Below are 17,459 nucleotides of genomic sequence, written 5' to 3' on the forward strand. Positions count from 1 at the left end.
ACTCTTCTAAGACAAAGACTCTTCATATTTGTAATTTTCTTCTAAATCAGTGTCTGGAACAGAAAGTTTTCAATAAATGTTGAAAGAATGAGTTAGGGGCGGCAGATAAAAGGCCCAGAGTGGAAATTTTCAGGGATGGGACAAGGCTAACTAAGACACCTCCCTAATTACTTTTTCTTAGTCCTTAGTGAGTTGTTGGGCTAGGACCAGGAAACCTTGGTTGGGAAGCAGCTCAGTGATACTATTTAATGAAGGATCATATTTTCTGGTAAAACTTTAGAAATCTGGATATCCTCTACATGATCAGAAAGGTATAATTTGTTGAATGCTTGCTATGTCCTTATATATTGTCGTCTGTTAATTTTCACAATAGTCCAGTGCTTGTATTACAGACAGACCCAAAGCACTTCAGCAGTTGCAGGGCCGGCATGTGGAATGAGGCCTGTGGGATGCAAGAAGTTCATGTTAATAGGGCCTGTTAATAGAAAAGTGTTGATTGTGCTTGAAGAAAAATCTGGGCCTGTCCTTAGAGGCCTGCGAAGTTCCTCTGCCCAGGGGCTGCAGAATACATTCATGAGGTACACTCAAGTCTGCACCACAAATAGGCAGTGCCGTCTGATTCCTCCGCTGGCTTGTTCCCCTCTTTTCTCTTTGGGTAGAATTTCTCAGATAACTGGCATTAAGGAACATACCAGTTTGGGCTACATTTTCCACCTACTTATTCCCAGGGGCCCAGGACAGTAGAGGTAGCAATAGTCACTTGTTACCAGACAGGATTGTTATGGAAAGAAAGTCTGAAGAAAACACGGTGAAAGGTATTGAACTTGAGTATAAATGTATTCATTCAAGCTGATTCTGCTTGCGACTCTACTTCCCCCTGCCGCAAACTAATCTCTATGCCCAACATGGGGCTCAAACTCACAACCACAAGATCAAGAGTCACATGTCCTACTGACTGAGCCAACCAGGTACCCCATGCTTTTGACTTATTCTCACTCTCAATCTATTAATTTGATCTTATTTTGGGGGTGGCTGGGTGGCTCAGTTGGTTAGGCATCCTACTATTGATTTTGGCTCAGGACATAACCTCACCATCATGGGATGGAGCCCCACATTGGGCTCTGTGCTGGGCATGGAGCCTCCTTGGGACTCTGTCTCTCTCTCTCTCTCTCTGTCTCTCTCCCTCCCTCTGTTCCTCTGTCCCTCTCTCCCTTTCCCTGTGACCCTCCCCTGCTTTTGTGTGTTTGCTCTCTCTCTCTCTCTCAAGGGGATGGGAAAAAAGATTTTATTTTTAAGTAATCTTTATACCAACATAGGGCTTGAACTTACAACCCCAAGATCAAGAATCACATGCTCTACTTTAAAATGAAAAGAAAGAAAGAAAGGAAGAAAGAAAGAAAGAAAAAGAAAGAATCATGTGCTCTATCAACTGAGCCAGCCAGACACCTCACCTCATCAGTGATGTATTTTAGGAGAGCAGCTAAAAATGTTTTCATTCACCATTCTCCATGTTTTCATTGGGCCTCCATTTGAACAGGGAATTTTTTTTTTATAAGTGTTTGTTTATTTGGGGGGGGGGTGTGAGGGAGGGAGGAAGAGGCAGAGAGAGACAGAGAGAAAGAGAGAGAGAATCCCAAGTAGGCTCTGAGCTGTCAGCGCAGAGCCTGAGGCAGGGCTCCGTCTCAGGGACCATGAGTTCCTGCTCCAAGCCAAAATCAGGAGTAGGACGCATAACTGACCAGGCGCCCTGAAAAGGGAATTGTTAATGCGTTTGACTGATTTCCTGAATTTTTTACACAGTATGAACAGAAATCAAAATAAAAGGGAAAAAATTAAAAATAGAACTATGCTATGATCCAGCACTTTCATTTCTGGGTATAGACATCCGCCCTGCCACACACACACTATTATTATTATTCAGGTGAAAAGGTGTTTAATGTTTATTTTTGAGAGAGAGAGACAGTGTGTGAGTAGGGGAGGTGCAGAGAGAAAGGGAGACACAAAATCAGAAGCAGGCTCCAGGCTCTGAGCCTGAAAAAGAAAAGGAAATTCTGCCATTTGTGACAACATGGATGGACCTCAAGGACACTATGCTAAGTGAAATAAGTCAGACAGAGAATGACAAATAATGTATATGTCTCTTATAGGTGGAATCTAAAAAGAAAAGCAAAAATAAGCTCATAGATACAGAGAACAGATTGGTGGTCTTCAGAGGTTGATGGGGGGAGAAATGGGTGGAGGGGGTATAAATTTATTAAAAATAATGAAGAGGGGTGTTTTGAACTATCCCACTTTGAATTATATATTGTCAATTTATTATTACTAGTGTATTTGGTTTGTCTCTACTGTTTTATCTTTAGCTTTCTAACTGTCCCACCTGTGTTCTGCTTTTTATTCTCCTTTCTTGCATTCTTTCAAAAATTGTTTAATGTTTATTTTTGAGAGAGAGAGACAGTGTGTGAGTAGGGGAGGTGCAGAGAGAAAGGGAGACACAAAATCAGAAGCAGGCTCCAGGCTCTGAGCTGTCAGCACAGAGCCCGACACAGGCTCCAACTCATGACCTGTGAGATCATGACCTGAGCTGACAGGCTCAAACTCATGAACCGCGAGATCATGACCTGAGCTGAAGTCAGACACCTAACCAACTGACCACCCAAAAACCCCTCCTTTCTTGCATTCTTAAAAGTAGACTTAGGTTTTGTTTTCTTTTTCCACTTTTTCTGTCTACTGGCTTAGAAGTCATTGGCTCTATTCCTCTTCTTCAAATGGCTACCCTTGAAATTTTACATTACATACTTAACAAAGCCTAAACATCCCACCTCTTCTTACAAACAACACAAGGACCTTGGAATATTCTAACTCCAATGGCTGCCCCCATTTTCATTTTAGTCTGTCCTTTTTTTCAGCCCACAGATTTGCCTTCATGATCATTATACTGTATTACATGATGTTTGTTTAGATTTGTCTACCTGTTTATCATTTTTTCTCAACAATCCCTGCATCTCAGACTTGTCTTTGATCACTTGTCTTCTTTCTAAAGTACATACTTAGAAGTTCTTTTAGTGTAGGTCTATTGGTGATTTTTTAAAAATTTTATTTTGAGATAATTGTATCTGGGAGCTCGGGAGAGCCACTGATCTGGACCCACTTTAACATGCTTCCAGAGTCCTAGTCAATGCAGGAATCTTGGGCTCAGTTCCCCCTGACCTGCTCCTGACTGTGCTGATGTATGTATAGGTAACACTCCTCTCGATATGTGTATCTCTCATAGCTTTGGGTTCAGGTCAAAATTTTGTTTCATCTCCTTTGAGATTTTGCTTTCTGGAAAACCAGAAAAGAAATGATTATTATTTTGTAAATGTTTACTTATATTGAGAGAGAGAGAGAACGAATGGGGGGAGGGACAGAGAGGTAGATAGAGAATGCCAAGCACACTCCACACTCAGTGGAGAGCTCTACGTGGGGCTTGATCTCACAAATCGTGAAATTATGACATCAACTGAAATCAAGAGTTGGATGCTTAACCAACTGAGCCATCCAGGTGCCCCTATTATTATTTTTTTAGTATAAAAATAAAAAAATTATATAAGTAGTGTTCTTAGGTATGATAGAGCCCTGCTTTTGAAAAATTATTTGAGGGCATTTGAGGGGTGCCTGACTGGTTTAGTCAGCGGAGCATGCAACTCTTGATCTCGGGGTTGTGAGTTCAAGCCCCATGTTAAGTGTAGAGATTACTTAAATATAAAATCTTTAAAAAATAAATAAATAAAAAGTTATTTTGAAGTTTACATTCTAGTGGAGGAGGCACTCACAAAAAATGAGGAAACAGATTGTGGTAAGTTGCTTCCAAGGTGGCTCCCAAGGATCCTCACTTCCTGGTATTCACATCCTTGTATAGTCCTCTACTATGTTTTACTATAGTTGGTCTGTGTGATTAACAGCATATAGCAGAAGTGATGATATGTGACATCCTGGATTAGGTTATAAAAAAGACTTCAGCTTTTGTCTTAGGTGCTCACACATTCACTTGGACACTCCCTCTGTGGGAAGCTGTCATGTTTTGGGGATACTCAGGCAGCCTGTGGAGAGGCTCGCTTGGTAAGGAACAAACTGAGCCCTGCCAGTAACCACATGGGTCAGTTTGGAAGCGAATCCTTCGGCCCCAATTGAACCTTGAGACGACCAACCCAGGCTAACAGGTTGACTGCAACGTCATGAAAGATTCTGTCCAGACCATCCAGCTAAGCCCCCCTGTGTTCCTGAGCCACAGACATGTCAAGATATTACGTTTTTGTTTTAAGGGGCTGTGTTTAGGGATAATTTGTTCTGTACCAATAGATAACTAATGCACAGATGAAATAACTTCGAATTGGAATAAATGCATACCCATCTTATGGTAGAGCAGATGCCCATCAAGAGAAGTGGTTGATAAAGTGGTTAATGGAGTCGGCCTTGGAGCTGATTTCAGATCCTGGCTCTGCCAACATACTAGCTGTGTCATCTTAGCAAGTCTTTTTTTTTTTTTTTTTTATTCCTATTTTCCAATTTGGTCATTTGTAAAATGAAGATAACAACAGTACTTATGTTAAGGTTGCTGTGAAGAGTCAAGAAATTAGAAAATAAAAGTGTTTAGCCCAGAGCTTGATACATTTTAAAGGTTCAATTAATATAACTCTTGTTAATCTGTATTGATTCTTGAGCATTTGTTATTAATATGTTTGAGCTGTTTGCTTATGGTCTTTCATATTGGAAAATGGCTCCTGAAGGTGAAAGACCCCTGTATAAAACCGACTCAAATTTAACAATGCCACTCAACACTGTACTAAGTATCTATTATGTGCCAGGGACTATGCTAGGTGTTGGAAAAGGTAAGATATGATCCGTGTCCCCAGAGTTCAAATTCTCATAGGAGAGGCAGAAACAAATGTATTAGTGTAATTAAGGATTCTAAGTCTACAAGACTTGTAAATTGAGGACTCTTCAAGAATTCATCACCAAATGCCATTCGTATGTGGTATACTCTTTGTTATGGGAATAACTTTGATAGTTTTATGCTTAGGAGAAAATTTGAGAATCAGTTTAGAAGTTTCGAAATGAAAAGATCTGTTTTAATTGTTAACGAAGGCTGTAATTTATACTGGGAAGACAAAGCACAGAGGAAAGCAGTAAGCTGAAATGAAGATAGCCTTTGGATCTCAGCTTAAATGTCACTTCCTGAGAGAGGCTCCTCCACACACCTCTGTTCTCTTCCTTCATAGATTTATCATAATTAATGTTTATTTGACGTTTTTTTTTCCTTCATATTTCTCTTCCCAACTAGATCATGAACACCATGAGGGCAGGAATCACATCTGGTTCACTCACCACTGTAAACTCAGCATCTAGATTAGTCCCTGACACATAATGGGTGCCAAATACATTTTTGTGAATAAATGTTAAATGAGTGTTTAGAACCATTAACACTCTGGTGGGTCAATGAAGACTCATAGAAAACTTGAGACCAATGCAGCAGAATGCTAAGACAACTTGTGTGCAGAGCCTTTTACTTCTCTAGCAAAGAGAGGTGCTGAAAAGGCCTTGATGGTTGTAATAAAGAAATTCCTTTGGAGGACAGTGCTGTAGAGCTTCCTCCCTTCCACTTGATACACACAAAATCCAGGAGGAATGAAGAGGAGGCTCTCTTGTTAGGAAATAGAGAGTAATCAGCTTTCTTGTGCTTTGAAGATTGTAAAAGATACTAGTGATTATGCATCTAGCATCCATTGTCCTCTTGACCCTTACAGGATGCCAGTTTTACTCAAATAGCCATACCTCCACCTTGCAATTTATGTGACTCAATGACCACCCACCCATGTCAATTCCAATTATGGTAACCCTTTTCCCCTTCCAGAAACTAGGCTTACTCCGTCTTCACATTTGCTAGACAGATATTGATTGGGAAGCAGCGTATGGGCCTGTGAGACCTAATTGACTCAAAAAAACTGGATGGAAAGATTATAGATGGAAAAAAAAAGTATAGGGTCCTGATTGCTCCTGGTAGACATCTGGAAAATCACTTTAGTAGGAATTTGAAACCTACCATGTTTACAGCAGGGCAGAGAGCCTGGTAACAATTGGGTCCTTGATAACTTGTTGAACCATTGAGTTCACCAGCCTTAAAGTCTGTTTTGCCTGTGGACCTTCTGTTATGTGAGATAATAAATTTCCTTATTTTTTAAGTAAACAGTTTGAATTGGGTTTTCTATTATCTGAGGCCAAAATGATCCCAATGGACCTGTGATATTTGGTTTCCTGGCTACAGTTAAGGCAGCTACACTCAGAAGAATGGGAAAATCACCCTATTGTCTTGGAAAAGGCAAGCAGTGGGACTTTGTTTCAAGGGTTGAAGATGAAAATCTATTTATTAACTATTGCTAGTGTGAATAGGCAGGTAAGGAAAGGGGTTGGGTGGCAGGGGTGAGAACATGTTTGCATGGAGCAGACCCAGAGCTCAAACTCATAATGGCCCCAGCTGCCTAGAAGAGGGGTGAATATGGGCCTGAAAGTATTGTACCCTAAAAGCTATGACCCTGAGACTTCCTTGTGAGACACATTATGATTAATACCTTCTGTTGGAGATCCTTGTTGGCCCCTGTGGGACCTGCAACACCACAGAGCTGGTAACTACAGATCGTCAAACAGCGACACCATGTGGCTGTAACGTGCAACGACTATATCGGGCAGATGAGACTCCAAGCCTTCCCTTCAGGTGTGTGGAAGTTGTATTTTCTACTAGGAATTTTTGGATCACTTAACCCGCTATGAGTTTTTGAAAATGGTAGTAAGGGACCTATTTGTAGATTCTGAACTTATTATTTTGGGAATAGAATATTGAGGTGATTTCATTTTGTGGGGAAAAAAAGCTGTGATCATGTTTGTACATGGTGGAGCTGTTCCTACAGGTTAAAAAAGTTTTGTTTGTTTTTTTTTTAATTTGAGAGAGAGTTCACGCGGGTGGGGGAAAGGGGAAGAGTGGGGAGAGAATCTTAAGCAGGCTCCGCATGGAGCCTGACACAGGGCTCGATTCTACCATCCTGGGATCATGACCTGAGCTGAAATTAAGAATCTGATGCTCAACCGACTGGCCTTTCAGTTTTTATCTATAGTCTCAAGATGCATGAAAATTAGGCCTAAAGATAACCAAACAAAAACATTTCCATTTTATTACCTCTTTGAAAACTCGTCTATGGTTTCCCATCACCCCCTGGATAAAGTCCCAGCTTTTTAGCACACTTGTCAAGGCGTTCCTCCTCCCCATCTCCAGTGATGCAACATACTACTCAGTTTTGTCAGAAAGCTCTCAGTAAGTTCCATTATATTTGTAAAAGCTTTGGGAGTTAGGTTTTAAGCGAGAGCAGATATGAGCGGTCCCGAAGGGGCCCAGGTTTAAATGACAAAAAATAATAATAAGGTTTACTGTGCACTTGTAACCTGAGCATTATAATAATGTGCTTTGGAGTTATCTTATTTAATTTGCACAGGAAGTTTTCTCTGTTTTTCCTTTGTATTGCTGGGGAACTCCTACCATTCAGAACCATTTCTCTAGGTTTGCAGTTGAGATTGGCTGCACATTGGAATCACCTGGGGAGAGACTACCGACAAACTATGACACCTGAATCCCACCCTGGAGCTTCTGATTTAAGCGGTCTGGGGCTTGAGCACCAAGTTTTCAAAGCTCCCCGGGAGATTCTAAAATGCAGCCAGGTAGGAAGACTTCAGTAACCGATTTAGGTAATGCTTCTCTTCCCCTTCTGCGCCCTACACAAAATCCTCGGATTATGCCTATCATACTGTATCTGAATTTCAGAGCATATATCCATCTCCCTAACTAAACTTTGAGCATCTCCTTTCGTCCACCTCTGCATTTCTGGAGCCTGATGTAGGGCCTGACGCTTCGTGGGGATTTGAAAATGCTGAATACAAGGGTAAAATGTCATTAACAAACACGTACGGGGGTTCTCCAAATGCCAGGTGCTGCTGTGCTCAGCCAGGTCTGTAACCTGGAGAACAGGCTGACTAGTCCTGCAGCAAGAGTTCGCAGTCACGGCTTAACTGTGTGTATGGAGAGCAGCGTGCCTTGGCCACCTCGCCCCGGCCTCACTTTGACCATTTGCCTTAAGTATGTATTTCTGCGGTCTCCCGGACAAATGAGTTTCCAGGTGGCTGCGACCAGCACCTGCGAGGCCAGAAAATGTTGAAAGAGCAATGAAAGTGCGCAGGCGCAGACCGCAAGCGCGGCGCACTCTGGTCTACGCGAATATAAGCCCCGCCTCCAGCTGCGAAGCCAACCGGGCCCTGGGCCTGCCTAGCCTCCCCCGGTTGCCGGAGGAAACAGCTAGCGGCGTTCGGAGGCGTAGCCGAGGCCCGCCCCTCACCGCGCTCCAGTTCGATTGGCTGGTCTCCCAAGGCGCGGTAACGGTCGCGGAGGCGGGGCCGGAGAGGGCTGAGCCGAGCCGGGCCGGGCCGGGCGCGCTGCTGGTGGGAGGCCGCGGCTGAGGAAGGTGAGTGGCTTAGGGGTATCGCGGAGGCATCGGTCGGAGCCCCTCCCGAAAGCACCGCTGAGATCTGCCGCCGCTGGTGCCGCCGAGTGGCCAGACCGACCCTTGTCAGGTCCCCCCAGAAAGCACACCAGTCACAAGTATACCAGTATAAGGACAAACGTGGTTCGAGCCCTGGCTCCCCGGCCCTTGCCGTCTTTGGCTGCTCATTTAACGTCTCCGCGCTTCAGCTTCTTCATTCGTAGCCTACAGCTGGTAATTCTTGCCTTACGTGGTGGTTGAGAAGGTAAAGTGAGGCACTAAGTGTAAGGCTTAGATTGATACTGGCGCGGGTATTGATACCTGGCGGATCCGGGTTGCGGATAAGTCCTAGGTAATTTCCTCCATCTACACGAGTGGGCCAGGGCCGACCCGCTTCACTTGTCAGTGTCAGGTGTCTGAGAAGGGAGCAAAAGGAGAATACAAGAAGGGTAGGTGAGTGGAACGGTTCGTTATGCTCATTCCAGGTTGGGAGGACCGCTGCCTCCCTGCGGAGTCTAATTTGATTCTGTTGAGAAAATTAGGTGGAAATGTCAGAAGGCTGAGATCCGTCACCTAGGGACCACACAGGAAGGGTTTCTACTACCACTTACTCTCTGACCATAATAATATTAAGCAGTGTGCAGGCATTACCCATATTGGTTCCAGTCTTCTGCATGAGTTTGTTTTTACTTTCTGTATTGCCAAGTGCACTCCGGCCTCCCTCCCCTACCCGCCCTACACCCCCCCCTCCGCCCTACCCCCCCGCCCTACCCCCCGCCCCTTGAGGAAGAGGTGGCTGACTAGGGTTTTGTCCACAGCTTCTGCTTCAAAGGCGGGAGAGGTGTGTTCTGGCCCTTTGTGTACCTTCTTCTGGGGCCGAATGATTGGGTGGAGATGACATCCAATCCCCACTCCCATTTCCTTATTTGTGGTAGATTCACTCCTTCCTAAGAAAATTAAGCAGCATGTTGGCATGTTTTTGGAGTAGAGACCAGAGACTTCCAAAGCATTTATCTAATACTGTATTTAATAGAGACCAGAGACTTCGAAAGCATTACGTGTTGCATTTATTGCAGTAATGTGAGATATTTGCTTTTGAGAAAGCTAATTACAGATTTTGACGTGACTCAATTGAGAAAGAATCATTACAGGCCATGGTTTGTTATTTACAGCTTTTCCCCCCAAAAGGGGTGAAAAACAAGTAAATTTAACAAAAATTTTTTTTAATGTGTATTTTTGAGAGAGAGAGAGAGAGAGAGAGAGAGAGAGAGAGAGAATGAACAGGGGAGGAGCAGAGAGATAGGGAGACACAGAATCAGAAACAGGCTCCAGGTTCTGAGCTGTCAGCACAGAGCCCGACGCGGGGCTCAAACTCACAAACTGGGAGATCATGACCTGAGCCGAAGTCGGACGCTTAACGGACTGAGCCACCCAGGCGCCCCTAAAAACAATTGTATTTCAATGGACAGTGCTTATTAGTGGGGCTTCAGACGTATGAAGGGTAAGTTAGCAAAGGGCTCTTGGAAACCTGGACAGTGCCAGAAGGTACAACTATGCTTTGCTTCTCTGCATTTGGCTTTTTATGCCGTGTACAAACCAACTCCTATCCTGCCTTCCCTAATCCCACAGTCTTTCTTTAGGTGTGTTATGACACTGAATAAAGCTATAGCTTCTGCTTTGGCCTTGGGAAGCATTTGGTCTCTACCTGTGACTCAAGGTTCCAGGTCTATGTCCTGTCACAGCTTCTAATGGGGGAAAAGGCTGGTGCAAATATCAGCACATTATCGTGGGCCTCTGAAAAGGAGGGCTTGGTCACAGTGGAACTGAGGGGATCGTTTTTCTTCCTGACTTTGCCTTTTGTGGTTAGTGCTATTTGTCCATCTGAAAGTGCTTCATTTTAGTACGCTTGCAAATGAGAATGTTCTACCCTTGCGGCCAGAGGTCAGAATTAATGATAGGTGGTGATAGATTTGGACTCTAGGCTAAGGTGGCAGCATCGGAGTCCATCAGCTGTGGCTTCAGTTGTTCCCCCTTCAGTAGTTACCGGTACCATGGATACTTGCTTTGGGAATAACACAGGACCGTTCGTACTAGAAGGTCAAACATTTTAAGATTTTGGTTTTTTTATCTTTTTGAAATCTAGATGAAGATCCAGTTTCGGACGTGAGACTCACTGGGTGATCATTTCATTGAGATCAACTTGAACGACCAGGTGAAAAGCGCAAGAAGGACGTGCTATGACTGAGGTATGTCTGCTGTGACAGATAACTCTGGATGTTGGGAGGCCATGGAGAAGACCTGTTATTTATTGAATACGGTAATAGATACATTGCATATATTTCCTTTTGATCTCCTGATAATCTGGTCAGGTAGATATTTGAAACTCAGGTAAGGAAACTAAAGCCCAGAGAGGTTAAGTAACTACACTAACTCACATAGCTGGTCACCAACTCTAATCACCACCTCTGTTTTGCTATGAACCAGGTGCTGTTCTATTTTATTTCTATATTAACTCTCCTGATCTCCGTAACAACCCTATGAGCTAAGTACTTTGATTATACTCATTGTATGAAAATGAGATTGAGGGGGGGCACCTGGCTGGCTCAGTCGGTTAAGCATCCTACTTCAGCTTAGGTCATGATCTCAAGATTTGTGAGTTAGAGCCCAGCTTCGGGCTCTGTGCTGACAGCTCAGAGCCTGGAGCCTCCTTCAGATTCTGTGTCTCCCTCTCTCTCTTCCCCTCCCCCTCTCTCAAAAATAAACATTAAAAAAAATTAAAAAAAAAAAAAAGAAAATGAGATTGAGGCACAGAGGTATTACTGCTTTCTTGGCTGTGTGGCAGAGTCCACGGTTTGAACCCAGGTAGCCTGGCTACCGAGGTATACCAGCTTTCTTTGGTTCATGTTTTGTTGCTTTTGTTTTTATTATTAGGAAAATTCTTTTATTATAAAATGAATTTTTATTATGAAGTCAAACAGAAAAGAACACAGGCCAAATGTGTAACTTAATGAATTATTTTTTAAAGTTATTATTTATTATTTTGAGAGAGCGAGAGAGCACGCATGTGCATGAATAGGAGGGGCAGAGAGAGAGAGAGAGAGAGAAAGAATCCCAAGTAGGCTCTTAGCTGACAGAGCTCAGTCTCAACACGGGGCTCAGTCACATGAACTATGAGATTATGACTGGAACCGAAATCATTAACAGACTGAGCTTCCCAGGCACCCCTAAAATTCGGTAATTTTATTAGGATGTGTCTTCTGGGTCAGTATTGTCAAGTATGTGATAGACTCTTTGCATGTGTAATTTCATATGTGTATATTCTTTTCATTTCAGGAAAGCTTTTTTTTTTTTAAACAGCTTTGTTGAGATATATGTGATATATAATCTGCATATATTTAAAGTGTACTATTTGAGAGGCGCCTGGGTGGCCAGTCATTTGGCCGTCTGACTCTTGATTTCGGTTTAGGTCATGATCTCATGGTTTCGTGAGATCAAGCCGCATGTCTGGCTTCACCCTGACAGTGTGGAGCCTGCTTGGGATTCTCTCTCTCCTCCTTTCTCTGACTCTCCGCCACTAACACATGCATGTGCGTGCTCTCTCTCTCTCTCTCTCAAAATAAATAAACTTCAAAAATGAAATAAAACTGTAGTCTCCCCTTCGTCATCTCCCTTTATGAAAACAAAATAAAGTGTAGTATTTGACAAGTTTTGACATACATATACACCTGTGAAACCATCACACAATTAGGATTGTGAATCTATCACCCCTAAAATTCCCTTGTTCCCCTTGGTAATCCATTTCTCTAGCCTCTCATTCCCCTAGCCACCATTGATCTACATTCTGTCAGTGTAGATTAGTTTTTGTTTCCTAGAATTTTATATAAATGGATTCAAACAGTATGTAGTCTTTATTTGTCTGGCTTCTTTCCCTCAGCATAAGTATTTTCAGGTTCATCTGTGTTGTTGCATGTATCAATAGTTTATTCCTTTTTATTGTTGAGAGATTCCATTGTATGCTTTTACCAGTTTTTGTATCCATTCAGCTATTGATTGGCATTTGAGTTGTTTCCAGTTCCTGGGTATTACAAGGACTTTTATATATAGGACTTGTGTAGTCATATGCTTTCATTTCTATTGGGTAAATGCCTAGGAATGGAACGGCTGGGTCTTAGGTGTCTATTTAACCTTTTCAGAAACTGCCAAAGTGTTATCCAAAGTAATTGTCCTAGGCGCACCTTGGGTGGCTCAGTTGGTTAAGTGTCCAGCTTCAACTCGGGTCATGATCTTAGGTTTGTGAGTTCGAGCCCCACGTCAAGACTGACCGCTCAGCGCCTGGAGCCTGCTTTGGATTCTGTGTCTCCTCTCTGTGTCCTTACCCTGCTCATGCTCTCTCTCTGTCTCAAAAATAAATAAACATTAAAAATAAAAACTGATTGTCCTATTTTACATGCCCATCAGCAGTGTATCAGAGTTCCATTTCCTTCCTATTCTCATAAACACTAGTATAGTTAGTCTTAGCCATTTAAATAGGTGTATTGTGGTTTCACCTTGTTGGTTTTAAAAATTTTATTTCCAGTGTAGTTAACGTACAGTGTTACATTAGTTCCAGGTTTACAATATAGTGATTCAGCAGTTACACATATTACTCAGTGCTCGTCAAGTTAAGTGTACTTTTAATCCCCTTTACTTTTTACTCTCCCCCCACCCCACCCCCCCAACCAACCTCACCTCTGGGAACCATCTGTTTGTTCTCTATAGATAAGAGTCGGGTTTTTTTTTGGTTTGTCTCTCTTTTTTTTTTCCTTTGCTTGTTTATTTTGTTTCTTAAGTTCTATATACGAGTGAGTTCATATGGTATCTTTATTTCTCTGACTTATTTCACTTAGCATTATACCTACTAGGTTCATCCATGTTGTTGCAAATGGCAAGATTTTATTCACTTTTAATGGCCAACCAGTATTCCATTAAATATATATACCACCTTTTCTTTATCCATTCATCTTACTTGGGGTGGTTCCATAGTTTGGCTATTGTAAATAATGCTGCTATAGATATAGGGGTGCATATATCCTTTAAAACTAGTGTTTTCATATTCTTTGGATAAATACTCAGTAGTGTGATTACTGAATCATGGGGTAGTGCTGTTTTTAATTTTCTGAGGAATCACCATACTGTCTTTCATGGTGGCTGCACCAGTTTGCATTCCCACCAAAGTGCACAAGCATTCCTTTATCTCCGTATCCTCACCAACACTTGTTTGAGTTTTTTATTTTAGCTATTCTGAGAGGTGTGAAGTGATGTCTCATTGTGGTTTTGATTTGCATTTCCCTGATGATGAGTGAAACTGAGCATGTTTTTATGTGTCGGTTGGCTGTCAGTATGTCATCTTTGGAGAAATGTCTGTTGGTGTCTTCTGCCCATTTTTTACTCAGATTATTTGTTTATGAGTGTTTCATAAATGCTTTATATATTTTGGACACTAACCCTTTACCAGTTAGATCACCTGCAAATATCTTCTCCCATTAAGTAGGTCGGTTGTTTCCTTTGCTGTACAAAAGCTTTTTATTTTGATATAGTCCAAATAGTTTATTTTTGCTTTTGTTTCCCTTGCCTCAGGAGACCTATCTGGAAAGATATCACTATGGCCAATGTCAGAGAAATTAATGCCTGTGCTTGTCTAGGATTTTTATGGTTTCAGGTCTCACATTTAGGTCCTTTACCCTTTAATCCATTCTGAGTGTATTTTTGTGGATGGTGTAAGAAAGTGGTCTAGGTTTCACTCTTTTGCATGTACCTGTCCCATTTTTCCCACACCATTTATTGAAGACACTCCCTTTTTCACATTGCATAGCCTTGCCTTCTTTGTCAAAGATTGATTGACCATATAACTACAGGTTTATTGCTGGATTTTCTACTCTTTTCCATTGATCTATGTGTTTTTGTGCTAGTACTATACTGTTTTGTTGACTACAGCTTTGTAATATAACTTGAAGTATGGAATTGTGACACCTTCAGTTTTGTTTTTCTTTTTCAAGATTGCTTTGGCTATTCGGGGTCTTTTGCAGTTCCATACAAATTTTAAGATTGTTCTAGTTCTGTGAAAAGTGCTGTTGGTATTTTCATAGGGATTGCATTAAACCTGTGGATTGCCTTGGGTAGTGTAGACATTTTAACAATATTTGTTCTCCCACTCCATGAGCATGGAATATCTTTCCATTTCTTTGTGTTGTCTTCAGTGTCTTTCATCTGACAAGAGTTTTCAGGGTCAGGTCTTTCATTTGCTTAGTTAAGTTTATTTCTAGGTTTTTTATTATTTTTGATGTAAATGGGGTTGTTTTCTTCATTTCTCTATCTGCTGCTTCATTATTAGCATATAGAAATGCAATGGATTTCTTTATAGTGATTTTTGTATCCTGCGACTACTGAATTCATCTATGAGTTCTAGTAATTTTTTGGTGGAGTCGCTAGGGTTTTCTTTTGATAGTATCATATTAGCTGGAAATAGTGAAATTTTTACTTCTTTGTTACGAATTTGGATGCTTTTTTATTTCTTTTTGTTGGCTGATTGCTTTGGGTAGGACTTCTCATACTATGTTGAATAAAAGTGGTGAGAGTGGACATCCTTATTCTTCCTGACTTTAGAGGAGAAGCTCTCAGTTTTTTCCCATTGAGTATGCTGTTAGCTATGGGTTTTTCATATATGGCCTTTATTATGTTGAGGAATATGTTCCCTCTAAACCTACTTTGTTGAGAGTTGTTATCATGAATGGATGTTGTACTTTGTCAAATGCTTTTTCTGCATCTATTGACCATGTGGTTTTCATCCTTTCTCTTGTTGATGTGGTATATCACATTGATTTGTGAATATTGAACTACCCTTGCATCCCAGGAATAAATCTCACTTTATTTTGGTGAATGTTTTTTTTTTTAATGTTTGTTTATTTATTTTTGAGAGACAGAGTAGGGGAGGGGCAGAAAGAGAGGGAGGGAGATAGAGGATCCTAAGCAGGCTCCGTGCTGTCAGCTCAGAGCCTGATGCAGGGCTTGAACTCAACAACCGTGAGATCATGACCTGGGCCGAAATCAAGAGTCAGACACTTAACCAACTGAGGCACTGAGACGCCCCTATTTTTTTATTTTATTTTATTTTATTTTATTTTATTTTATTTTATTTTATTTTTTAATTTTTTTAACATTTATTTATTTTTGAGACAGAGAGAGACAGAGCATGAACGTGGGAGGGGCAGAGAGAGAGGGAGACACAGAATCAGAAGCAGGCTCCAGGCTCTGAGCTGTCAGCCCAGAGCCCGACACGGGGCTCGAACTCACAGACCGTGAGATCGTGACCTGAGCTGAAGTCGGACGCTCAACCGACTGAGCCACCCAGGCGCCCCTATTTTTTTTTTTTTTAATTCACTCTGTCACCCTATGTGTTTTGATTGATTTTAGTCCATTTATATTCAAAATATTTATTGATATGTCTTTATTGCCATTTTGTTACTTGTTTTGTGCTTGTTTTTGTAGTTTTTCTCTGATCTTCTCTTGTTCTCTTTCATGGTTTGTTGACTTTCTTTGATATACTTGGCTTCCTTTTTCTTTATCCTTTGCATATTTATTACTGGATTCTGGTTTATAGTTACCATTAGATTTGTATATAATGTCTTCTGTATATAGTAGTCTATATTAGGTTGATGTTTGCTTAAGTTTGAACTCATTGTTTACTCCTCCCCATGTTTTAAGTATACAGTGTTATATTTTACATCCTTTTATTAATCCCTTGAATTGTTTTTACAGAAATATTCATTTTTACTCCTTTTTTATTTTTTACTTTTCATACTCTTTCATTTCCACTCAGAGTCGTGTTTATTTGGTGTAGGGCTGGTTTAGTGGTCATGAACTTCTTTAGTTTTGATTCGTTTGAGAAAGTCTTCATTTTTCCTTCTTTTGTGAATTCTAGCCTTGCTGGATAGACTATTCTTGGCTGCATATTTTCCCTTCCAGCACTTTGAATGTATCATGCCACTCCCTTCTGGCATGCAGTTTCTACTGAAAAACTTGCTGAAAGCCTTGCAGGGTTTCCCTTGTATGTAAGTATCTTCTTTTCTCTTGCTGATTTAAAAATTTTTCTTTATCACTACTTTTTGCCCTTTTAATTACTATGTGTCTTGGTGTGGATCTTCTCAGATTGAATTTTTGGGGAGATCTCTGTGCCTCATGGATCTGGATATCTGTTTCCTTCCCCACATTAGTGAAGTTTAACCTGTTATGTTTTCAAATAAATTTTCTGCCCCCCTTTCTCTCTCTTCTTCTTGGATCCCTATAATGTGAATATTATTGTGCTTGATGGAGTCACTGAGTGCCCTGACTGTTCTCAATCTGCATATTGTGTTTTTCTCTCATTTGCTCAGCTTGGTTACTTCCATTACTCCATTACTTCCAGGTCATTAATTTGTTCCTCTGTTTTCTCTAGCCTGCTATTTATTCCATTTAGTGTATTTCTAATTTCATTTATTGAGTTCTTTATCTCTGAAGATGTTTGGTGGTTCTGTTTTTTTTTTTTTTTTTTTTTCCTGTCTTTATTAAGGGTCTCACTGATGTCCTTCACTGTTCTCAAGTCCAGTGAGTATCTTCATTACTTTAAATTCTCTCTCAGGGATCTTATCTTATATCTGTTTCACTTAGGTCTTTTGCTGTGGTTTGGTCCTGTTCTTTCATTTGGAACATATTTTCTGTCTCCTCATTTTGTCTGACTCTGTGTCTGTTTCTTTCTGTTTGGAAAGTCAGCTATATCTCTTGCTCTTGAGGTAATGGTCTTATGAAGAAAAGGTCTTGTAGTGTCATGTAGTGCAGTGTCCCCTGTTCTCTAGGACCTGGTGCTTCAGGGAGTGTCTCCTGTGTGTG

General features: G+C 41.3%; 1 protein-coding gene across 7 annotated transcripts in view; it reads left to right on the forward strand.

The window, feature by feature from the left end:
- The window catches only part of CEP70 (centrosomal protein 70), a 79,692-nt gene that overhangs the window by 705 nt on the left and 61,528 nt on the right, over positions 1–17,459 (forward strand). For 3 of the 7 annotated variants that reach the window (XM_060638766.3, XM_060638765.3, XM_060638770.3), the window contains exons 1-2: positions 8,375–8,540; positions 10,702–10,804. Coding sequence is in view for 1 of the 7 variants with exons in the window: in XM_060638773.3 (XP_060494756.1) it covers positions 10,796–10,804 (9 nt within the window). In the remaining 6 variants the exon portion in view is untranslated. Of the gene's footprint in view, positions 1–6,629; positions 6,749–8,369; positions 8,541–10,701; positions 10,805–17,459 lie in introns of those variants that run through there. The other 4 variants (XM_060638768.3, XM_060638775.3, XM_060638773.3 and 1 more) reach the window with 4 other exon arrangements.

The sequence above is a fragment of the Panthera onca genome, chromosome C2 (assembly GCF_046562875.1).
Source record: "Panthera onca isolate mPanOnc1 chromosome C2, mPanOnc1 haplotype 2, whole genome shotgun sequence".
In the NCBI taxonomy this organism is placed as follows: Eukaryota; Metazoa; Chordata; class Mammalia; order Carnivora; family Felidae; genus Panthera; species Panthera onca.